We start from the raw sequence: 27,004 nt of genomic DNA on the forward strand, positions 1-27,004 counted from the left end.
CCTCCTGAGTAGCTGTGACTATAGGCACACACCCCCGTGCCCAGCTAATTTTTTGTTTTTTAGTAGAGACTGGGTTTCACCACGTTGCCCAGGCTGGTCTTAAACTACTGAGCTCAGGCACTCCACCTGCCTCAGCTTCCCAAAGTGCTAGGGTTATAGGTGTGAGCCACTGCACCCAGCCTAAAACCAGTTGTTTTTGTAATTACACAGAGCTTAATGACCAAATATAATAATAGGAATAAGTACTTTGGAAATTTCCTTGGAGTAATACAGTTTCAAATTTCTACCATTAAAAAGAAATTACAGATGACTAAAGAAATTTCTCACTGGAAGGATAATTATATAGCAATACATCTATGTACCAATTAAAGAGTTACATAGTTGATTCTCAAACTACATAATGAGAGATAATGTCACAGATGATATTAGTGCCACAGGCTGTTAGGAAAGGCAAGTCATATGACAAAAATCATTACCAACTATACATATACATACATATACACACATGACTGATACAAGACCACTGTGAGGCCAACATTGTGCTGCAAGGTCCCCTAGAACTCAGTATCTGCACTGCAGATTTGATTCACAAGTGTGGTCTTCAAAATTAATTCAAAATCGATTAAGAATAATAATTATAATTCCAGTTCGTTTCTCTCACCAAGCTAACAACTCCAAGTAGCAAAAAAGGGAAGAAAAATACTTTTACTGAAAAATGAACATAAATGTGTTCTGTATTTATTTATTTTTGGGACAGGGTCTCGCTCTGTCACCCAGGTTTGAGTGCAGTGGCATGATCACACCTCATTGCAACCTCAACTTCCCGAGTATTAACAGCTCAGCTCCTGCCTCAGTCTCCCAGGTAGCTAGGACCGCAGGTATAGGCCACCATCCGCGGCTAGTTTTCTTTTTTTGGTAGAAATGAGGTTTCCCTGTTTTTGCCTAGGCTGGTCTCAAACTCCTGGGCTCAAGTGATCCTCAAAACTCGGCCTCCCAAAGTGCTGGGGTTACGGTTGTGAGCTACTGCACCCAGCCTCTCTTCTTGTTTAGTGTAGGTATTCTCAATTAACTTTCAAAACAAATATAAAAAGGTATATTCATTTTATAAGATGAGGACACTCACATAAGTTAAATAATTTGCTTGAAGTTATAAAGCCAAAAGAAGAGATGACTAAAGATGTAAGGCTATATGTATAATTAGGTCGTGATCTTGCCACTATCCCATATATCTCACTAGAGTGAACATTTCAAATAATGTAATAATCTACAAACCACAGCATTTCTTTTTCTAGTTACTAAATGTCTCTAAAAGTCTTATATATTTATAAAAAAGGAAATATGACAATTTAAAAAAAAGTGCTTAGAGGGTAGGGCCACCTTCTGTCTCCACCCACTAGTTCTGATGTTGCTCCTTAGTCATTTTGGGAAAGTGAGAGAAGAAAAAAGATGAAAGAAACAGAAGTATAGAAGAAATAGAATGGAAGGAAGAAGAAAACGGGGAGTAGAAAAGACAGGGGAGTGAGAAAAAAATGACAGCCAAAGAATGACACAGAAATCCACAACCAGCGAGAGACAGAAGGGAAGGCAGGAATAAAGAAAAAAATGGAAGGGAATAGAGGGTATCAGGAAAACATATGCAGCCAGAAAGGAAGAGAGAGATGACCTACAGCTACACAGTCCTCAAAAGACAGAGAGAGAGTCACAAAGACAGAAGGAAAAAGCCATACAAACTGTGAAGAGAGATTTCAATGGGCAGAGAGAAAGAGGGGGGAAAGGAGAGGCAGAGCAAGAAGAAGTGGAGCCAAAGTTACTATGAAGATAGACAATGATCACCATCAACCTATGCCACTGGCAAAAGCAAGGTGCAGAACACAAGTGTATTTGAGGCTTATCAGCACTAAACTGGTGGACAGCACCTCAGCCAATTTATTCTTCCGTTCCTTTACCACTATGACAAACCTTTTAACATTTTTTCCCTTGGTGGAGAGGGGGCAGGACAGAGAAAGAAGAGCTATGGAGAGTTAGAGAGACAAGTTTGTTATTCCTGTTCCCAATATTGCCTTTCTCAAAAAGCAATTTCATATTCAGAAAATTCTTTAACAGAAAAAAAATCATCAAATTGTTATAGCATATATAAAACCTAAAATGCAAAGACAAAAATTAGGATCTTTCAAATAAAAATGGGAGCAAACTAACTGTTTCCTTTGAGCTTCTTTGAAGTCACCCTTAACCATAATAGCTCAGTAATTTTCTGGCTTTTACTGATCAGTAAATCAGATCAAACCACTTTTCTACTTAGAATTATATAAAAGCCTCTCATTATAATTTTAATAATATTCAGATTTCTTACGAAGGGCCTAAAGAGCCTTCTTACCTGATCCAGCTCCTGCCCACATCTCTAATCTCATTTTACATCATTCTCCTCCTTTCTTATTGTGTCCTATCTTTCTCTCTGTTATTTGACTAACCAGCTACACTTTTGGTCATTAGCTTTTTCCTTTACTCAAAACGCTCTTACCTTGGATTCTCACACAGCTGCTTTTTTCTCACCAATTCAGATCATAATTCACATAGCACACCATTTCAAAGTGGGTTTCATTGACCGCCCTATTTAAATGACCCCTATCTCACCCAAACTCCAGCTATTCTGTCTCATCACCTAGCTTTTTTTCCATAATATTCATTATCTATGAAAAACCATAATTATTTATGAATAAAGCTAGTGTATGCTTAAACATGAGAATATAAGCTCTAAGGACATGGATGTTGTGCTTTGTTCACAGCTATATCCTCAGGGCCTAAGATATGCTAAAAAAAAATTGAATGAAGGAAAGGATAATAATATTTCATATTATAAATAAGAGACAAGAAAAAAAATCTTGAATGATCTTCACAAACAACTATAGATTGTCCTAGTTGAAAACTACTAGCCCTAGAGGACTTTTAACTTCAGAATAATCTAGGCACAGGCTATACCAGCCATATTTGAATTTTTAAGATATTATAAGGCATACTAAATCAGACATCTTGTTGTTGTTGTTGTTGTTGTTGTTTTTTTGGAGACAGAGTTTTGCTCTTGTTACCCAGGCTGGAGTGCAATGGCATGATCTCAGCTCACCGCAACCTCCGCCTCCTGGGTTCAGGCAATTCTCCTGCCTCAGCCTCCTGACATCTTGTTTTAATTCTTTGGATGTCAAATCTTAAACTACCCAATTAGGTTTAAAACACACTCAGTAGTCATTGGAATAGAGGTGTATCAGTACACTAATCAGATCCTCAGTTCTTTAAGTTAGCATTCTTGGCCCAATATTTTGGTATATTTCTGTATCCTATATGCTGTTTAGAGAAAGCCAAGTTTATTTTTCATGTCTGTTTTGTTGGAAGCATTAACATTTTAAAAACCCTCATCAACTAACATGCAATATGCTGAAAGCCTTTAAAAGTAAAGTATTAAACATGAAACAGCAACTGAACAGAAAGCCCATTCCCATATTTCTAGAAAAGTATGCCTTATAAAGAAGCAGTTTTGTGGAGATATAGTACGCTGCATACAGTCAAGCTACCATATCACTGCCTATTTTTCGAACTTTCCCATCTTGTAAACATGAATATCTTGCATGCTTGCAGATGGTATTTTGAAGAGTAGAATCAAAGCATAGACTAGGTCATAAAATTAGAAAGCCTGAATACAGAAGCAGAATCATAGTTTGCTAGTCTCAAATTTTAAAGTCTACATTCTCCTTTCTTTTGCTCTAATTCTATTCTGAGATACATGATATAAAAAGAAAATATAATTGTCACCAAAAGATACTACTTCTATTTCTTTACCTCCTCTTACCCCTACCTTCATTGAGAACTTACTACAAAATGATAGAGATAAGGCTTTAACAAGTTTAAGTAAGTATTTGGATTAATTCTTGAGTTCCAAAATTTTCTGGCAAGCTGGCCAATTCGAAAGCTGTAACTTTAAAAACAAAATACTATTTACTACCAAAACAAAACAAAACAAAAAATCCAAAAACCTACATCCAAATACAGTGTAAAATAAAGTATCAGGTATCTCTATCTGCATAGTCTAATATAAATTTGATGGTTTCTTTATAATTATATTCAGTTAAATAAAAAAATAAGGAATTTTCAAGGAGATAATAGTTTATGTACTTCAAATTCATTAATGAGTAATAGATTAATAATGCATTTTCAGATATAAATGAGTACTTTCTCGAATATGACCAAAAAAACCTAAAGTTAAAATCCAAACAAATAAAATATTATTAATTCTATTTTATTGAGAGCCAAAGTTTCCTACATAATAGCATGCAAGAATTTTAATTCTTGAAAGCAAGTGTCAAGTACTATACACAATTTCCATACACAGCAGGTAGTAAAGCAAGAAAAGAACTGACACAGTTACTCTCCTTAAAAGAGACATACAATGGAGAACTGTTATACAGCGCTAGCATACTACAGGTCTATGCATTAAAGATGTTGTGGCTATTAACAGTTTAAACCTTTACTGTATTTTGCTAATTGGTACATAGAACTTTAAACCTTTTGAAAGATAAAACATTTCAGTCAGTTCAATTCTCTAGTATTGTTCAAGTATTCCAAGTAGGAACAAAGAGGAAAATAAATCTGCTTTAATTGCTGAAGAATCACAGATAATAGAGATGGCTGAATACTGTAGGGAAAAGATCTTTTGTTCCTTAAACAACTTAAATATAGAAAGATCATTCTCTATTTAAGTTTTAATGGTTCCTCTCTGTATATAAAAACTGTAATACTTAACATTCATTTTCTTTGTGATATTTAGTAAATTTAAGTTTTATATAGCTTGATATTATGTAAAAATAACATTTCAGTAAGCATATATTTTAAACGAAGTTCTGCAGAATTATTTATCTAGAGAATTTTATTTAGAAATAATTATATTTGAAAAATAATAACTGACTTGTTTTAATGATCATCACAGCTAAATATAACAGGTTGTTTTAAAATTATATCACAGAGTAGAAAATTCTATTTTAAATGATTAAATAACTATTTAGATAAACTTTCAAATATTTAAGAGCATGTTTTATTTATTTACATAAAAAACTTTTAATATTAGTTCATATGCTTATATATATATGTCATGAGACAGAAATACAAAATACCATGTAAAAATCTTCCAAACATGTAAAGCAATAACTTTTTATATGATTAGTTATTAACTTACACAAAAAGTACAAAAATAAGAATTTTCCTTCTGTCTTCAAGAAGTCTTAACATTTTTTATTACTTGAGTCTGGTATTTTTCAAAATCAATCTCTCCTACATACACACATGGCAATACTAAAAAATGAACAATTAAAGAATGGTCATTTCACTATAAAATCTACACTTTCAAAATCGTTAGTCTTTACTTCTTCCTTAGAATCTTAAGCAACAGTATTGCTGAAAACGTAAAGGCTATTCATCTTTTTCTTTTCAATAGCTTGTGAGCAGTGTAAAAAACAAAAAAACAAAAAACTACACAGTTGCTTTTAAAACAAAATGTACAGCAACCAACATTTATATTTAGTCATGATTCTTCTCTTTTTATATTAAAAGTTTCATCTAAGTAAAAGAATAAAAATAAGCATTTTGTAGGATGAAAAACTTGAGGAAACATTACCCACATTTAGTGAAAGTCTTAAAGAAAAAAACTCACATGTTAAACTGCCACCATGTTAGGTTCTCAAAGGCTGCTATTCTTTGATGTAAAATGAAATACTACTTAGTGAATAAAACATAAAAAACTCCTGTCTACCCTTCAAAGAGACATATCCTTTGACCCAGTGCTCCAGACTAAAGCCTTGAAATTTTTGCACAAGAATGCTGCATGAGTAAAGTCCAGACAAAACAGACACTTGAGATGCTAGAAAGCTGAACCCCAATCGCAGACACTACTCCTTCCAATAATCTAGCAGAGATAGCACTGCCATACACCAAAAGAAAGTAATCTCACCAAAAAGAAAACTGACCCCTTGGGGGCAGGGGGGAAGTAAACAGTCAAAGCAAAAGTAAGCCTTTAACTTAGGGTTATCTTTTTGTGTAGGTCACCTCTTAATGATCAATTTTTAATTCAAGTTTTCAGACTTATATAAGTTTCATCTATAAACTTTTAGTATGTCAAGAAGAAAAAATAAAACAAATAAGTAGTTGTACAGCCAATGTTATTTTCGAAGGCTTGCAAAAACAATTCAATTTTATAAACTTCTTAGAACAAGTTCAAGTAATGAAATTTTTTAAACTATTAAAAATTGACACAAAAATTGTATTAAATAACTTGTTGCTGCTTACAGACATTGTAAAACAGCAATATAAAAATCTCTCCAGCTGAGCATGCTACTAGTATCATGTGCTAATTAATCAAATAGCGATTTATTTACTGCAAGCCTCAGCAAGTACCAAAGTTTAAGTGCTGTTTAATTGCTATTGGGAAGAAATTTTCAAGTAGCAAAATACAACCAATTGGCAACATTCAGAATACTGTCAAGATTTGTTTTACATGTACACCTGATTTTTAAATATATTATTAGAGTGCCAAAAATATAAAAAATATCAGGATTTTGCATTAATAGCATTGTGCTATAATTTCCCAAAAAAGTTTTAGAATAATAGCTGTCCTTCCCCACTCTATATAGCCCAAAAAGATTTAAGTTTTACAGATTGCTAAATTAAAAGTTTCCTTTTTCACATACATTTAAATTGAGGATGCACATCTAACTAACCATAATACCTTTGTAAAAGTTAAAACAGGTGGTGCTTAATAGTTTTTAAACAAAATAACTTAGTACATAAATGAAAACAATATAAAGTGTCAATATAACACTGAAGCATAATGCCTGGCACATGTAAGTATTTATTGAATAAATAAAAAATGAAGGGAAGACAGCCAACATAATTTATATAAAAGCAATATACTAATATCTAAATTACTAAAGCTTGTTTTACGTCATTTTTACTAATAAATTGAAACGATTCCTATATTTTCTATTTTCTTAGAAAATTTTTCTATTTTCTTAGAAATATTTTAATCGTGCCAGTAAATCATTATATAAGGCAATTGTCACAAACAAGGAATCAGTGTATAAAAAATGGGCTAAAAATGATTAGAAAGCAAATTGAAGGCATATCTATGTAGGACTAATTTATATTTTGTTTTTTTTTAGGGGAGTACCTACTCAAAATCTTTAAAGGGCATTGCAAATTTAACTTCTCCTTTGTATAGCTGAAGTGAATATAAAAAAGACAACAAGTTCATTGGACTTGGGTATTCATCAAATGTCCTGAAAGGAGACTGAGGTGGAAGGAGGCATAAAGAAAAAAAAAGTTAACCCTCATAATAAAGCACAAAGGCAAAGACATTCTTCACCTAACCTCCATGGCACAGCTTCTCCTGCAACAAAAACCAAGGGCCATGCAAACAACCATTTATTAGATCTCCTTAGTATCCGCAGGAAGTATCATATCTTAGGAAATAACGGTGTAGCCCACAAAAAGTTTTTTTGCTTCTAAACATAAGTTTACAGGATTATTTTCAGATGCTGTTATCTACTCTTTTAATATTTAAATTCTTACTAGTTTCAAGAGTAAAAAGATTAGTTAGTAGTTTATACACAACAAACTAAAACTGACTAATTAGAAACATAGAAAGTACTCTGATACCAGATTCTTTATTAACAATCCAAGATTTGCCACAATTTTATTATTTGAAGATTTGTACTCAACAATGTTAACATTGTATATAGTTCTAAAATGAGAGAATGGATTCTTGCACTAGAAAATGCTAGGCAGACTTCTCCTTTCTACATTTTATGCCTAAAAGAAAGACAGGATACATGTTGTTGATCTATAATTGATACCCAGGAAAAAAACATTTTTTCTTTGTACTTGTATTAGCACTGACCTCCACAAAGTACTATGAAAATTCTTGTAATTTATTATATACTGTATATAAAATTCTGCCTGTAAAATGTAACAGTAAAAAAAAATTAGCTTTACTGGGTAAAATGTCCTTTGAGTGACTCTGGGAATATGTTAAAAACAATGATCATATACTAAAGATAGATGAAAAGAAACACAACTTGATAACAGCACACATAAGAAAGAATCTGAGGTTTTAGCTCTCCATGAAATCCACATAACAAGTATGACAACCTAAATTTAAAATTGCCTTACTAGAACTGCTATGATTAAAAGAAATAAAGGCAATAATCCCCACCACAACCTGCACCACATCTGTAGTATGAAAAATTCTGGCAAAAACATTTTAAAAGAGATTCAGTCAAACTGGATGGCAATCAAAATGATTAATTAACTGGAACTCATATGAAATAAATCAAAGCCCTGGCGATGTTTAACCCAGAAAATAAGACTTAGGAGAATGATTCTAAGACTTTTTGATGTTGAGATTCCTTTATATTGTTAAAAACTACTGGGACTCCAAGGTTTTGTTTACAAAAGATATAGGCATTACCTCATTTTATGACTTTGCTTTATTGTGCTTCATAGATTAATGGTACTTCGTTTTTTTTTGTTGTTGTTGTTTTGTTTTTAATTACAGATGTAAGGATTCTGGCAACCCCGTGTTGAGAAGTCTACTGGTGTGTACTCACTTCAAGTCTTTGTGTCACATTCTGATAATTCTCCCAGTATTTCATTATATCTGTTATGGTGCTCTGTGATCAGTGATCTTTGATGTTACTACCGTAATTGTTTTGGAGTGCCACAAACTAAATCCATATTAGATAGCAAACTAAATAATTAAAGGTTGGTTGTGTCCTCCACTGACTAGCCATTTCCTCCTACATCACCCTTTCCTTAGGCCTCTCTATTCATTGAGACAACAACATTGACATTAGTCAAGTTAGTAAGAGTTCAAGTGAAAAGAAGAGTCTCATGTCTCTCTTTTAACTTTAAGTTAAAAATTTAGAAATGATTATGCTAGGTGAGGAAGGCATGTCAAAAACCTAGACAGACCAAAATCTAGGCCTCTTGCACCAAACAACCAAGTTGTGAATGCAAAGGAAAAAGTTCTTGAGGAAAATTACAAATGCTATTCCAGGGAACACATGAATGATAAGGCAGCTTAACAGAGCCTGCTGCTAATGGGAGAAAGTTTCAGTGGTCTGGATAGAAGATCAAACCAGCCACAACATTCCCTTAATTCAAAGTCTAATCTAGAGCCAGGTCCTAAGTCTCTTCAAAATTCTATGAAGTCTGAGAGGGAAGGAAAGCAGAGGTTGGCTCATGAGATTTAAGGAAAGAATCTGTCTATATAACAGAAAAGTACAAGATGAAACAGCAAGTGTTGATGGAGAAGCCACAGCAAGTGATCTAGAAGATCTAGATAAGATAACTGATGAAGGTGGCTATACTGAACAACAGATTTTCAATGTACAGCCTTGTATCAGAAGAAGATGCCAGCTAAGATTTCCATAGCTGGAGAAAAGACAACACCTGGCTTCAAAGCTTCAAAGGACAGGCTGATTCTTAGAGGCTAATGCAGTTCCAGTGCTCACTGACCATTCTGAAAACCCTAGTGCCCTTAAGAATGATGCTAAATCTCTTCTGCCTCTCCTCTGTAAATGAATAATAAAGTCTAGATGGCAACACGGTTGTTTACAGCATGGTTTACTAAATATTTTATGCCCACTATTGATACCTACCATTCAGAAAAAAAGATTATTTTAAAAATATTACTGCTCATTGACCATGCACCTGGTCACCCAAAATGGAGCTGTACAAGGATGTCATTTTCATGTCTGCTAACACAACATCCACTCTGCAGCCAGTGGACCAAAAAGTAATTCTGACTTTTGAGTCTTATTATTTAGGAAATACATTTCGTAAGGCTATAGCTGCCATAGAGGGTGATTCCTCTGATGGATCTGGACAAAGTAGCTTGACAACCTTCTAGAAAGGATTCACCATTCAAGATGCCACTAAGAAAATTTGGGACTCATAGGAGGTGATGAAGATAGCAACATTAAGCTACATTTGAAAGTTGAATCCAAAACCTTAAACTGGGAGAACCTTAGTCCCCTCTCTTTCCTTATCCTCCTTCAAGTCCCACTTACGGTCACCTTGTAATATTCAGAGCACGCTTGGATTATGGATCTGAATACAGAAATGCTTATAGATAATCATTAGCCACATACCAGTAACTTAAAGATGGGATGGAGATGTAAAGTGCTTTTATAATACGACATAATTGTTAAGGGCAAGGGCTGACTCGTTTTATTTTGACATGTCATATCCTGAAATAAATATTGATTCAATATGGGGGGAAAAAAGGGGAAGAAATTGAGTCCACCCCTCATGAATGACTTTGAAGGTCTAACACTTCAGTGGAGGAAGTCACTGCAGATGTGGTGGGGAGAGCCTGAAGAAGTGACTAAATTGTTACAATCTCATGATTAAGCTGGAACAAAGGAGAATTTGCTTCTCATGCATGAGCTAAGTCATTTCTTGAGATAGAATCTACTCCTGATAAAGACTGTGAAGTTCTTGAGATAGAATCTACTCCTGATACAACAAAGGATTTAGATTATTCCATAAATTTAGTTGATAAAGCAGCAGCAGGGTTTAAGAGGCTTGACTCCAATTGTGAAAGAAGTTCTACTGTGAGTAAAATGATATCAAACAGTGTCACATGCTACAGAGAAATCTTTCATGAAAGGAAGAGTCAATCAGTGTGTCAAGAGTTCATTGTTGTCTTATTTTAAGAAATTACTCAGCCACGCCAACCTTTAGCAACCACCACCCCATCAGTCAGCAGCCATCAACATGAAGGCAAGACCTTCCACCAGTCAAACGATTACGACTTCCTAAAGGCTTAGCTGATCATTAGCAATAAAGTATTTTAAAATTAAGGTATGTACATTATTTTTTACACATAATGCTATTGCACACTTAGCAGACTTCAGTGTGGTAGAAACATAACTTTTATATGCACTGGGAAGCCAAAACAAAATTCCATCACTCACTTTATTGTGGTATTTGCTTAACTGTGGTGTTCTGGAACCAAACCAGCAGTATCTTCAAAGTATGCTTGTATATCTATAGATATCTATCACATAATAAATTAAAATGAAGACAAAAATAGAAACTTAATTTAAAATAAGCCAGTTATATAATAATATAAAGATTTTAATTTTAAAAACTCTATTTTCAAAAACCGAACAGTGAGAAGAGTGGCATTCATTTGCATTTTAGCATTCACTTGCATTTTGGCACTCATTTGAAAATCTAATATCTAGCTTAATGGAGGACAGCTGAATTCTAACATCTGTTCTTGTATTCAAACTGTTGTGGTGGATTGTTTTCACTGCAATATATGAAGAAAACTTGTTATCATACAGATATATAGTTAGAAAAAGGAGCAAAATTTTGATAGCCTTAATATTTTCATGCTTGATTACCTTAAAACCCATTGTGGTATTTTGTACTTTAAAGGAAACTTTTAACAGTGTATGATTTTATACTGTGCAATAATCATACAGAAAATACTGGTTCACAGAGGTATACAGATATTCCAAACGTTAATAAAGTCCATTACACAGTATCAAAAATCATATCTGTTAATGTCATTACCAATCCCACTAGAATAGTCTTTTTTTAAAATAAAGTTTCAATTTTTAATTTTAGATTCAAGACGAACATGTCCATGTTTGTTACCTGGATATATTGCATGATGCTGAGATTTGCAGTAGATAAATCCCTTCAACCAAGTACTAAGCATAGTACCCAATGTTAGAATTTTTATAGAACTTAAATCTGCCATTGATGTGATTGACCTTGACATCTTTCTAGTATTTAAAGACTGTTCTGGGAGGTAGAGAGGGGTGCAAGGGTTGAAAAACTAACACTGCACTTGAAGTTTCTCATGGGTAACACTTCCTTGAAGTGACAGGTTTATTTTCAAGAAAATGTCTGCCATGTACCAAAGATAATAACCAATTGATTTCAGCTTGAAAATCATAGTGACATTTCGGCCTGATCTACAGTCAGGCCTCCGTATCTGTGCGTTCTGTATCAGGGATTCAACCAACCGCAAGTCAAAAATACGTGAAGAAAAAGAAGTATGGTTGCATCTGTACTGAACATATACCTCCTTTTTTGTTGTCATTATTCCTTAAACAATACACTATAACACTTTCATTGTATTAGGTATTGTTAAGTAATCTAGAGGTGATTTAAAGTATATAGGAGAATATGCATAGGTTATATGTAAATACTATGCCATTTTACATAAGAGACTTGATATAGTTTGCATATTTGTCTCCACTCAACTCTCATGTTGAAATATAATCCTCAATGTTGAAAGTGGGGCCTGATGGGGAGTGATTAGGTCCTGGAGGCAAATCTCTCGTACATAGCTTAGTGCTGTCTCTTAGTGATGGTGAGTTCTTATGGGATCTGGTTATTTAAAAGTGTATGGCACCACCCCGTGCCTTGCATCTGCTTTTGCCATGTGATGTGCCTGCTCCTGCTTCACCTTCCACCTAAAAGCTCCCAGAGGCCTCCTCAGAAGTCAAGTAATGTCAGTGCCATGCTAGTACAGCCTGCAGGACCATGAGCCAATTAATCCTCTTTTCTTTATAAATTACCCAGTCTCAGTTATTTCTTTATAGCAACATGAGACCATGGATTTTGGTACCTGAAGAGAGTCCTAGAACCAAACCTCCTTATAGGTACTGAGGGACAACTATTACTTCAAGAAAGATATAACAAAGCTGGGGAAAATCTATATAAGGCAAGAAAATTCAACAGTATGCAACTGATTTTATGACATATAATTAAAAATACCAAACCAAACCAGTCTGTCTACCTCTTTGGTATGCTTCACAGCACTCTGTTTAGAGCAATGTGTTACTGGCTGACTCACTCATTCTTCATACTAGAAAAAAGAGAACTTATAAGAGTTAATAGTAAACTCTCAAATTTGAAAACTTAATAGAAAAGAAGGTTACCTCCTGAGAGCTAAAATAGATGCTCATAGGAAAAATTAAAATAATAGTCCTCATTAATGAAGACATGGGATGTGATAATCATCCTCGTCTCATACACACATAACTGCCTAGTTTCTTTTTCTTTCTTTTTTTGAGATGGAGCATTCTTGTTGCCCATGCTAGAAAGCAACGGCATGATTTCTGCTCACTGCAACCTCTGCCTCCCAGGTTCAAGCGATTCTCCTGCCTCAGCCTCCTGAGTAGCTGGAATTATGGGCACCCGTCACCATGCCCAGATGCCTGGCTTATTTTTTGTATTTTTAGTAGAGATGGGGTATCACCATGTTGGTCAGGCTAGTCATGAACTCCCGACCTCGTGATCTGCCCGTCTTGGCCTCCCACAGTGCTGGGATTACAGGTGTGAGCCACCATGCCTGGCCCCTCATTTCTTTTATACTTGACTAAGCAAGTGGTGTTTGATTAACATTTGAAGAATAGGTAGATGGTAACTGGATGAAGACCTCAAGGTTAGTAAAAAGCATCCAGGTAGAGTGAACAGGATCTCTAAACGCCCTGAAGCAGGAAAAAGAATAGCAAGTTCCAGGCTTGCGTGGCTGGACCACAGAATATAAAAAACACAGTGGTACAAGATAAACCTAGAGAGGAAGGCAGGAGCTAAATCATGCAAGATGTCAAAGGCCATGTGAAGATTTTAATGTTTAAGGGAAATGGGAAGCACCCAAAGGACGAAAAGAGGGTGACAAAACCAGCATTTCAATGACAATTTTGGCCATCCTATGGAAAATTAATTGGATTAAGATTAAAGAATCTGGGGAGATTAATTAAGAGACTACTGTAAAAATCTAGGTGAAAGAGGATGTAACCTAGATCAAGATGATGACAATGTCAGTAGGTAGGCCTAAGAGATTAACTTTAAAATAAAACCAATCAGCATAAGATGTGAATTTTCCGAACTGTCTCTATTTACTTACACATTTATTAGTCTGTATCTTTAATGGTGCAAATAGAAATTTAAGTGTGACCTATTACTTAGATTTTGCTTACAGGCTCAAAGTTCAGTGATAAAATACTGTACAATAATACAGAAAGGGGGCAGCTAAGAAACATACCTATATATCTGATAATAATAAACCAGATATAAAATGAAAAGCACATATATACAATTACACATTTCTATCAGAATTTTTGGAAACATTACAAAATGTATGCTATTGAAGTGTAAATATCAAGTTTCATATAAAGTAACAGACCACACTCTGAAAAATTCTATAAGTGATGGCTGCCAAAATTCTGTTTGCTACTGATTAACAGAATATTATTACTCATTTGTTGCTAGTCTTGCTAGTTGTAATCTCTCATACACATGAAGAAATAAAATGTGTATGAGTTTGTATGCATACACACACACACACATATATATACAGTGATAATAAATGTTGCATGCTTCTAGGAAAATATAATATACTTAGTTTTAGATAGTACTAGTAATTACCTCACAACTTAATAGGAGTGTAACTGAGAAAACAAAAAGCAAAACATTCATTACAAAAATAATGAATGTTCTGTCTACCTGCTAGTTATAAACACCATAAAAATGAAAGCCTTTCATAATTTTAATTAATATTTGCACATGATTTTGTATTTCTACATAATGCTTAATATAAATTATCTTTTTATGACAAATATTTCTTCTTTAAATTTAGGTATTTTTAAGGCAATATACTTAAATTTGAATTTGAATTTCTAGATTTCTAGATTCAAATTCAAATCACTTTCCTGAAAACTGGTAACACCGTACTGAATATCTGTAATATAAAAATAACCCTGAAGGCAGAATCATAGCAGTGTGTAGTAGAAAATACTTACCAATTTTTCATCAACTGTTATGAGTTGCGTGTCTTGAGTTTGGTCCTGTGCCAATCTCCATGCGGAAGTGCTCAACGACCTGCGGTACAAGACTTTAAATTAAAAAGGACCCAGGCAATGAGAAGAGAGACAGACAAATCTTACATAAACAAGCTACTTTAACAATATCCGTCTTATTAAAAGGAAAGGAAAGAAAGAGAAGAGGGCACAAAAGTCCTTTTTCTCTGCAATTAGTTCTGTCTGCTGAGTTTTTGGCAGACTCACTTGACAGTTCACAACAGGCTGTGCTTTATGTCAGTCTTCAGGCTCTCTGTCACAGAAAGGCCACCAGTGACAAGTACTGTACTGCTGTCTGTGAGTGTACAGTGGCTGATTTGTCACGACCAGGCAGAAACATGCAAAGCTATACCAACTGTTCTGGAACGCTGATTCTTAAACGGATGGCATCAGAAATGAAAAGAAAAAAATCTCAATCATAATAAAAACTTTCTTCGCTCTAATTTCACACCAAAAGTAGTTTACATAGGAATTATTTGTACAATTATTTTAACTAATGTTATTAGTTTAGTCCTGTAGCCCATTTAAAAAATAGGAGAATATTGGTTAAAATGAAAATATTAAGTTAGAAGTAAAATGGGCACAGAATCTAGCTCGTTTATATTAGCATTTTCCTACTCTCCAAAAAAAATTACTTAATGTTAATGGACGTTTCATGTACACATTGTTGTTTATACTACTGAATGTCATACCTATCCCTGACTGTGACGTTTAGAGTTTTCCAAACTATTAGGGTATCTTATACAGATTTTTCTTGCAAAAGTAAGTATATACAACTATGGCTCAAATTTCCACCCCAAATATATGGCATTTGGTCCTTTCTTTTTTTTTTTTAATACAATACATTCACTATTATAATTTTAATGCAACATAACCAATAATTGACAGAAACAGTCGAACTTTTTGTACTAAAAGTTCAAATTTTGATAATGTGTACACAGCCATATAGAAAACCTTCTTATTAATTATAATTTAAAGAAAGCATAACACAGGAGGCTTTACTGCTTTATGTATATTAAAATACCTGTCAATTATTTCCCAAATTCAAGATATTATGTAATTCTTTATCACTGTAAATGTCCCACTCAGAAATACACCTACACAAAATACACTAACATGGAAATAACTTCAGATGATTTACACAGAGTTAAAATATATGTCCTGGTTGTTATAATAGTCAAGAAGTATAATTAAGCACCTCTTAGTATCTGTTTTATCTTGGAAATCATTAAGGTCAATAACATGGCAATAAACAAAATTTAAATATTTTTAAACAAATCCACATATTACAAGAAAAATATTGGGTAATGACAAGAGAACTCATGAGAACTTGTAATATCAGAAAATGTCATTACATTTTCTAAATACAGCAAGTAGATCCCCCTCATCCTCGTGGGATACCTTTCAAGGTGCCCAGTGGATGCCTAAAACTGTAAATAGAACTGAACCCTATAATACATACATACCTATGACAAAGTTTAACTTATACATTAGGCAGTAAGAAATTAACAATAATAATAAAATAGAATAATGAAGTAAAATAAAGGCAACTTGAACACAAGCACTGCAATACTGAGACAGTCAATCTCATCACCAAGATGGCTACTAAGTTTTGACTAACACAGACAGGTATCCTATACAACCTGGATACACTAGACAAAGGGATGATTTACATCCTGAATGAGTCACAGCTGGATGGCATGAGATTTCATCATACTACTCAGAATGGAACAAATATAAATTCATGAATTGTCTGTTTTGCGAATTTTCCACTGCATATTTGTGGACTATAGCTGACTGTGCGTAACTACAACCATGAAAAGCTACACTATATTTTCTCAAATGAATAGACTTGTTAGATGAAAACAGTGTAAATTATTAGGTAGATAAAAACTCCATAACCATTTGTGCAATTTTTGACTACACAAGGGATTTAACTTAATTATGTCTTCATTGTTTAAGAAAATCTTAGTACATATTAGTTGTAACCCAACGTAAAGTTCTTAATTTATAGAACCATACATAATTTACTTTAAGGATAGATAGATTTTAATAATTTTAGGTTAACTTCCAACTAATTACAACAATAAAGTGACATAACATCTTTTTTAAATGTGAAATATTATAAACAAATGCATTGACAAAAATTTATCTCATGTTGTTATCAAGCTGTACATAAAAGACAATACAATAAAAAGGACAAAAATGTTAAATAAAACAATCCTATCGTAAATTTAAAAAATCACAATAAAAATTTTTGGTAAAAAAATTTTTTAAGATAGGTTCGAGTGCAAAAAGATCATAAATAGGGATTTTAATTTTTATTTAAAACAATATATTTATATGATTTATTTAAGAAAAATTTGCCTAAATTAAAAAGTAATATGTGCTTGTGTAAGTTATATCATGTGATAAGTAGCTACCCTCTAAGCAAAGAACTATTATTTAAGGACTCAAATATCAGATATGGAGAAAAGGTTTTCTCCAATTCTGGACGGTTAAGGCAGCAACGAAGGTCCAGAGTCCATTATGAACACAGCATTTAATAAGTTATACCTACTGGGCTGGGCACAGTGGCTCCCTCCTATAATCTCAGCACTTTGGGAGGCTGAAGTGGGCAGATCACCTGAGGTCAGGAGTTCAAGACCAGCCTGGCCAAGAGGGCAAAACCCCATCTCTACTAAAAATACAAAAATTAGTCAGGCATGGTGGTGTGTGCCTGTAGTCCCAGCTACTTGAGAGGCTGAGGCAGGAAAATCTCTTGAACCTGGGAGGTGGAGGTTGCAGTGAGCCAAGATCGCACCACTGCACTCCAGCCTGAGTGACAAAGCAGGACTCTGTCTCAAAAATAAATAAATAGATAAATTATACCTATAAAATATAATATACAGTAAATTTTAGACTACACATGAATTATATAGTAAATACCTGTTTGTTGATTATCCTATAAGGAATGTCATATCAGTGAATGGTAAAGAAAATATTAGAGTACAAAACCCTTGCTAAGAAAAAAAAAAAAAGATATAAGGCCTACAAAGCAAAAAGGAAAAAAATGACAGAAGCTATTAGATAAAACCAAAAACATCAAAACCAAACATACTGTAAGTGAAGTGTAAGACAGATGAGAAGAAAATAATACAAAATAGAACAGTAAGGGATCAACATCTAAAAAAGGTAAAAGTGCTTCTACAAATAAGTAGAGGGTCATTTCTAAATTTTAAAAGATGAGCTCAAACAGTAACAAAACAACCCAATTAAAAATGGGGAAAAGACCTGAACATTTACTTATCCAAAAAAGATATACTAATGGCTAATAAGTACATGAAACAATGCTCAACAGAACTAATTAGAGAAATGCAACCAAAACACAAGATAGCATTTTACACCCATTAGGATAGTTTTATATATATATATATATATATATATATATATATATATATATATATATATATATAAAACAGAAAAAAAGTATTAACAGAAATGTATAGAAATTGGAACCCTTATGGGAGTGTAAAATGGTACTACCACTATGGAAAACAGTATGGCAGTTTCTCAAAAAACTAAACAGAATTATCCTATGATCCAACAATTCCATTACTGAGTGCATACCTAAAAGAACTAAAAGTAGAGATGTGAATAAATATTTATACACCCATGTTTATAGCAGCATTATTCAGAATAGCCAAAAGCTAAAACAGCCAAAATATTAATAATCTATTTTACTGGGCAATGTACCAAATAGTAAGAAATGTTCATGTAGAAACAATGAGTAATATGTAATCATTAGAAAATAAATGGCAATTCCACTTACTCTGCTATTTAATACTCATTTTTGAGAAACTTAAAAACATTGTTTGCCTCATGGGTTTGCCTTTATTTTTGTCCATCTATTTGTTTTGTTAATTGGCCAGTTCACATTTCCAGGTGTACAGAGTATCATTCTTAATTTTCAGCCCAAAGGATAAACCCTGAGGGTTGTGATTATTATTATCAATTACCATTACTGGTCAAGGTAACTGTAAATGTACAAGCCATTTATTCTACTTTTCTGTATACGTTTCCTGAAAGAAAAAGAGATATTCTAGAAATGAAAATCAATGAACCTTATTTCTACTCAGGGTTTTTATCAATAAACCTTATTTCTAACTCTGGTTAAGTAAAACAATCTGGTGAGACTGTTTTACTTAACATTTTTCTTTTTAATTGTGTTGTCTTTTACATACAACTTGACAAGAATATGAGATAAATTTTTGTTTATAATAGTTCATATGTTTACAAAAGACGTTACGTAAACATATTTTGCTGTATATGAGCAAATCTCAACTCCTCTGTCTTTAGGTTTTATTCTTTGAAAAAATGAGAAATTTATTGCTCTAAAGTTTCTTCTAGTGATGACAGTCTATTTGATTCTAGTAAGCAGAACTGAAGGTAGTTCTACTTTGTTTTAATAATCTCCCGTGGAAATGCAATGCAATCATAACCCAACTCACACAATAATCTGTTTTTCTTTAAAGAAATCTTTCAAAACCATATATATATATATATATATATATATATATATGGTTTTGACATATATATATGGTTTTGATATATATATATATATATATATATATATATATATATATATATATCACATTTTCTTTCTTTCTTCACCCACTGATGAACATTTGGGTTATTTTGCTAAAAACATTCATGTGCAGCTTTCTGTGTGGACATTAAGTTTGCCACTCGTTTGGGTAAATACCCAGGAGCACAACCACTGATTATGTTACGACTATGTTTTAGCTTCACAGGAGACTGCCAGACTGTCTTCCAAAGTGCTGTACCATTCTGCATTGTCACCAACAATAAATGAGACTTGTTCTCTTCATCCTTGCCAGCATTTGGTGTGGTATTTTGGATCGCAGCCATTCTAACAGGTGTGTAGTACTATTTCATTGTTGTTTTAATTTGTAATTCCTGAATGACGTATGATGTTGAACACATTTTCATATGCTTATTTGTCATCTGTATATCTTCTTTGGTGAGGTGTCTGCTTAGATCTTTTGCCCACTTTTTAATTGGGCTGCTTGTTTTCTTACTGTTGAATTTTAAAAATTATTTGATACTGAAGATATAGTTCTTTATTACATATGTGTTTTGCAAATATATCCTCCTAGTCTGTGGCTTGTCTTTTCATTCTCTTAAGGGTGTCTTTCACAGAGCAGAAGCTTTTAATCTTAATGAAATCTAATTTGATTCATTTTTCATTCATAGGTGATGCTTACAGTGTATTCCTATCCATGTATCCATTAGGATCTTCTTTGATATCCTTCATCAGTTTTCTAATTTTCTCTACATAGATCTTGTACATTTTAATACTTCAAAATACACTTTTCAAAAAGTCTTAAATAGTGAAAAGATTTTTTAAAATCTGCACTGAAAAACAGTATCTGAGTAACACTACTAACCCAACTTACTAACACTATGTCCCTTTTGAAACAAATTAACCTATCAACTAAGAATAAAGTTAGTAAAATTCCCATATTCCTTGTAGTGGTTTGAAACTGTGACTCCAGATTTCTCTGACACTCTTCCCTCCCACTAACAGCTGAAGTCTATATCCCTTTCTCCTAAAATCAGAGCTCTGTGATTGCTTGATCAATATAAGAAAGTCAAACTGAAGTTATGTGTGTTTCTAGCATCAGACCTTAAGAAACTAGCATTTTTCACTTCCTGTCTCTTAAAATATTGTTTCTTAGGATGTTTCACTTTTGGAACCCAGCCACCAAGTTGTAAAGAAGATTAAGCTGCCCCACAGAGAGATCCATGTGAAAAGGAATTGATAGCCAATACCATTTTGCCAGGCATATGGGTAAGGTATATTCAATATGAAACTTCCGATGGAAGTTAAGCTCTCCTAGCAGACATCACATGGAGCAGACAAACCTCCCTGCCAAAACCTGCCCAAATTGTACACTTGCAAGCAAAACAGAGAAGACTATTGTCGTTTTAAGAAACTATTAGAATGGTTTGTGTCCAGCTATAGATTAAAAACTAGCCCTATAAAGAACTGAATATGGTTTTATGAACATTAAAATTGAACCAGTAATTTCAAAGGACCGGAAATAATGTGTTGGACTTTTAGACAAAGTAGAAGTCCTAATCCTATAAAAACCATTATGGAGTTAATTAATCTTTGCCTTTTGATTAGAACTAATTATGTTTGTTGTCAATTTATTACAAATTAAATTAACCCAGATTCACATTAAATCATAAACTTCCATGAAATAAATTAGTATTTATTTCCATGCTAAGCCATAGGAAATATTGCTGAAAGTTCTAATTGAAATGATAAAATTATATATACATATTCTCCATGCCACGATAATTTCCTCACACCTGAAATGTGTTGATATTAAACCTTTGAAAACTTTTAAGTTAATAAACTTGAAGCTTTTCAATATCTTGAATCAATAAGAAAAATTTAAAACTGTCTTCAGCATACTGTATTCATTAGGCAGAAAAAAGAAAGAACCAAGTGTTAATGGGAAAATTAAAGATAAAAGGTCAAGTGACCATTTTATTATTTTATTTACTTTTTGACACAGAGTAGGGCTTTATCACCCAGGCTGGAGTGCAGTGTCATACTTACGGTTCACTGCAACCACGACCTCCTCGGCTCAAGCAATCCTCCCACCTCAGCCTCCTGAGTAACTAGAACTAGAAGCACACACCATTTCACTTGGCTAGTTGGGTTTTTTTTTTTTTCTCTGTAGAGATACGGTTTCACCATGTTGCCTAGGCTGGTCTTAAATTCTTGGGCTCAAGTGATCCTCTCACCTCGGCCTCTCAAAGTGCTGGGATTACAGATGTGAGACACCATCTATAATGGTGTCTCACGGCCTAAGGGACCATTTTAACATTCTGGAAAGACAGACTGAATAAAAGAAAAAGAAGAAAAAAACCTCACAAATGCTTTGTTTAAATTAGAGAAAACAATAGTGAAGATAATTTAAAATCTCTTTAGAACACCATAAATTATTTTTATTCCCAAATTTATTGCAATAATTTCTAATCTTCATCTACAGTATTGGATATTATCAAAATGTTCAGCTGGTCAAATCAGTAAAAAGTAAGCATCTCCTGCTCATAGAGGAGGAAAAAGTAAGGATCCTTTTTCCCATTCTTCTGAACCAGGTAGAACTGTGGTAGTAACTAACAGCAGTTGTGTCTCTGGACACAGCTCAAGCCAAAAACTGAAACTAATTCTCTGAGAGTCATCCAGCAGATTAAAGAAAGATTTGTGCAAGAGGGATAAGGGTAATTATGCTCACATAACAGACTCTGAAATGGAATTGAGGAGTAATAAGTAGGAGAATGGGGGCAAGATACTGGAGGATGATAATAAAGAAACTGGAGAGTGTGTGAAAAATGTAAAAGAGAAAAAAAGTGTATCTACATTTATAGCAACAGGTTATCCAAATAAATATACATGAGGTAAAATAAGACATGAGGTGAAAATAAGGAGAATAAGAAATAAAGATGTCATGGTGATGACAGTAATTATATTACAAGACACAAAGAATATATGAAATGTCAACATTTAAAAAGCTCAACTCATTGAGCTACCTTGGCTACGAAAGAGTAAGTGTACTGGTTTGGAATGCCTTACTGGAAGAAACTCTGTTGCTGTCCTTTGATATGTCTTATTAATAACGAGAAGCAAATTTACCACAGAGATGTCAGTTATTAACTTATAAATTAAATACAATAGTAATAAAAAAATCCGAATACAATTTTTATAAAACCAGGTAATTCTCATGAGGAAGAAAAAATTCATTAAAAATAACCAAGGAAATTTGAAAAGCAATAATAAAGATTTCCTTACCAGATAACAGACTACTGTAATTAAAATATCATAGTATATGCACAGGCACAGACATACACATCAAACAAACAGTACAGATCAGAGTACAAAAACAGACTATGTAGATCTGTGGATATTACATAAAAGTACCATTTTAAATCAGTGGCGAAAGGGTGGACTATTCAATAAATAATATTGAGACAACTGGCCAGCCTTTCATTGAAGAACAACGTCTGAATCCCTTTCTAAAAGAATTACATCATAGAGAATTCCAGATGGATTTAAAAATCTACACACACACACAGGCATATATACAAATGAAACGTGTATAATGTGTGTGTTAAAAAAATACTGGGACAATATATAAAAGAGGTTTCTTTTAATAACATTTGAGTGGATAAAGTCTTCCAAATTAAGGCAAAATACCCAAAAATTATGAATGAAAAATAATCTGTGAACAACAAAAGGCATACAAACTAAATTTATATAAAGGAAAAATCAGAGATAACAAGTAACACATATAGTAGATAAAAGACTAATCTCTAGAATGAAGAAAAAAATGCTTACAAAGCAAAAGAAAAATCATTCCAAAAAGGGAGGGGAAATGCAGATGATATAAGCACAATAGATATTACTATTAATGATATTAATAATCACTTTAAATGTGAATAGTCTAAACATACCAATTAAAATAGAGTATCAGAGTAGATTAAAAAATAAGACAACTACATGTTACTTTGAAAAGAAACCCATTTTTAAATATAAAGACAGATTAAAAGTAAAGGGATGGAAAAAGACATAGCATATTAACACTAATCAAATCTTGCTTCAATAGATGTATTAATGTCAGACAAAGGGGACTTCAGAACAAGAAAAATTATCAGGAATGAAAAAGGCATACTTAGTGATATACGGGTCAGTTCTCCAACAAGACATAACAATCATTAATGTGTATGTACCTAACAAAATAATGTCAAAATATGCTAGGCAAACACTGATGAAACTACAAGGAGAAATGCATTAATACTGTTGGACACTTTAAATTCTTTGAATAGTAACTGACAGAGCCATTAGGCAGAGTATCTGTAAGAATATGGTTGAACTAAACAGCACAATCAATTAACTGGATATAATTGGCATCTGTCAACTGCTTCATCTAACAACGGCAAAAGACACATTCTTCTCAAACTGAAGTGAAACATTTGCCAAGATGGGCCACATTCCTGGACATAAAACATACCTTAACTAATTTAAAAGAATAGAAATCACACAATGCAAGCTCTCAGTCAGCAATGGAATTAAAACAGAAATCAGTAACAGAAAATTGGAAAATCTCCAATTATTTGGAGATCAAACAACACACTTCTAAATAACTCATGGGTCAAAAAAGTCTCAAGAAAAATTTTAAAATATTTTGAACTAAATAAAAATACAATGTTCCAAATTTGTGGGATGCACCCAAAACAGTGCTTAGAGAAAAATATATAGCTCTGAATGCATATATTAGAAAAGAAGAAAGGGTTCCTATGGTGGAAGCTTAGATTATTATTATTTAGTTCAGTAATCTAAGCTTCCAACATAGGAAACTAGGGAAAAAAAAAAAAAAGGCAATATAAACCTAAGGCAAGAAGAAGACCAAAAAAAAAAAAAAATTATAGTAAACATCAATGAAATTGAAAATAGGAAATTGGTAAAGAAAAAATAAACAAAACCAAAAGCTGTTCTTTGAAAAGAACACTAAAACTGATAAATCTCTAGTCAGGCTAACAGAGAGAGTGAGAGGTATAGAAAGACAGAGAGAGAAACAAAACACTAATATATAAAATGAAACAGGTGTCATCACTACTGATCCCATGGACATTAAAAGATAATAGATAAATATTATGAACAACTCTAAGCCCAGAAATTTGATAACTTAAATGAAATGAGCTAATTATTTGAAAAACGGGAATTACTAAAACTCTCACAAACAGCAATAATCTGGACAGGCCTATATGTATTAAAGATACTGAATCAATAATTAATAACCTTCCCCAAAAAAGCACAAAGTCCAGGTGGTTTCACGGTGAATTCTACCAAACATTTAAGGAAGAAATGACACTAAATCTCTACAATCTCCTCTAGGAAATAGAAGCATGTAGTAACTCATTCTATGGGACCAGCATTACCCAAACATCAAAATTAGATAAAGGCATTACAGGAAAGGAAAACTACAGACTAATTCTCTTGTAAGTATGTAAGTATAGATGCTAAAATCCTTAACAGATATTAGCACTGAATTCAACAATGCATAAAAAGATTTACATACCATGATCAAATGAGATTTATTCCAGGTATGATTCTAAAATTCATATGGAAAAACAAAAGACTCGAAATAGCTAATGCAATACTGAAGAATGAAGTCAGAAGACTGATATTACCTGACTTTAAGACTTACTACATACTGCACAGCTATAGTAATCAAGACTGTATAAGCTATAACATAAATAAATGAATGGAACAAAAATAGACCATTCAAATACAGTTAACTGATCTTTGAGAAAGAAAGGCAACCCAATAAAGACACTTTCTTCAATAAATTATGCTGGAACAACCAGGCATCCACATGCAAAACATCAGTCTAAACAGTGACAATACACCTTTCACAGAAATTAACTGAAAATGGCTCATAGACCTATAAACGTAGAAATCAAAACGATCACATTTCTCAAAGATAATGTAAGAGGAAATCTAGGTGACCTTGGGTTTGGTACTGAGTTTTTAGATACAATGCCAAAACAATGATCCATGAAAAGAAAATAAGTTGGACCTCATTAAAATTAACAGCTTTGGCTCTGTGAAGGATACTGTTAATATTAAAAGAATGAAAAAACAAGCCACATGCTAGGAGAAAATATCAAAAAATATGCAAAACATATTTCTGATAAAGAACCTGTATCTACAATAAACAAAGAACTCTTAAAACTCAACAATGCTGGGAGTAGTAGCTCATGCCTATAATCCCAGCCCTTTGGGAGGCTGAGGCGGGCAGATCACTTAAGGTCAGAATATCAAGACCAGCCTGGCCAACATGATGAAACCCCATCTCTACTAAAAATACAAAAAATTAGCCAGGCGTGGTGGCACGTGCCTTTAATTCCAGTTACTCAGGAGGCTGTGGCAGAAGAATCACTTAAGCCCGGAGAGGCAGAGATTGCAGTGAGCCAAAACTGTGCCACTGCACTCCAGTCTGGGCAACACAGCAAGACCCCATCTCAAAACAACAACAACAACAAAACTCAACAATAAGAAAACAACCTAACCGAAAAGTGGGTAAAAGATCTAAACAGACACCTTACCAAGAAGATACATAGATGACAAATAAGCATATGAAAAGGTGCTCAATATTATATGTCATTAGGAAATTACAAATTAAAACAAAGATAGCACTACACACCTATTAGAATGGCTAAAATCAGAAACACCACAACAAATCCTAGAAAGGATGAAGAGAACAGAAGTCTCATTCATTGTTGGTGGGAATGCAAATTGGTACAGTCAATTTGGAAAACAGTCTGGCAGTTTCCTACAAAGCTAAAACATAGTTTTAACGTATGATCAGCAACTGTGCTCCTAGGTATTTACCCAAATAGCTGAAATCATATATCCATATAAAGCATGCAAAATAATGCTAGGAAAATGAAAAAGAAAACCAGGCGATACTATTTCATCTCCATTAAGATAGCTATGATCATCTCTAAAAAAACCAAAAATCAAACAAATAAAAAGTAGCAAGGACTCGCAAGGATGTGAAGAAAATGGAACACTTGTTCACTGCTGGTGGAAATGTAAAATGATATAGCCATTACAGAAAACAGCAGGGTGATTCCTCAAAATATTTAAAATAAAATTACCATATTGGCATTAAGTACGTTAACATTGTTGTGCAACCATTACCAGCGGCTTGACTTTGGGATTTATATTCAAACGAAAATGGGTACTAGAACAGATATTTGTACACTCATGTTTACAGCAGCATTATTAACAGCAGCCAAAAGATAGAAGCAACCCTACTGTCCATTGGCAGATGAATGTGTAAACAAAACATATATACATACAACTGGATATTACTTTGCCATAAAATGGAAGCAGATTATGACTTATGCTGTACCATGGATGAACCATGAAAACATTGTGATAAGTAAAATAAGCCAATCACAAAATAATAGTATATAATTGTGTTTAAATGGGG

General features: G+C 33.3%; 1 protein-coding gene across 2 annotated transcripts in view; it reads right to left on the reverse strand.

Annotated features, from left to right (window-relative positions):
- NDUFS4 (NADH:ubiquinone oxidoreductase subunit S4) overlaps positions 1-27,004 on the reverse strand; it is a 113,171-nt gene that overhangs the window by 57,681 nt on the left and 28,486 nt on the right. For both annotated transcript variants that reach the window (XM_039469970.2, XM_003925864.3), the window contains exon 2: positions 14,868-14,946. In XM_039469970.2, the coding sequence (XP_039325904.1) occupies positions 14,868-14,946 (79 nt within the window). The remainder of the gene's footprint in view (positions 1-14,867; positions 14,947-27,004) is intronic.

This window comes from Saimiri boliviensis, chromosome 1, assembly GCF_048565385.1.
Source record: "Saimiri boliviensis isolate mSaiBol1 chromosome 1, mSaiBol1.pri, whole genome shotgun sequence".
NCBI classification, from domain to species: Eukaryota; Metazoa; Chordata; class Mammalia; order Primates; family Cebidae; genus Saimiri; species Saimiri boliviensis.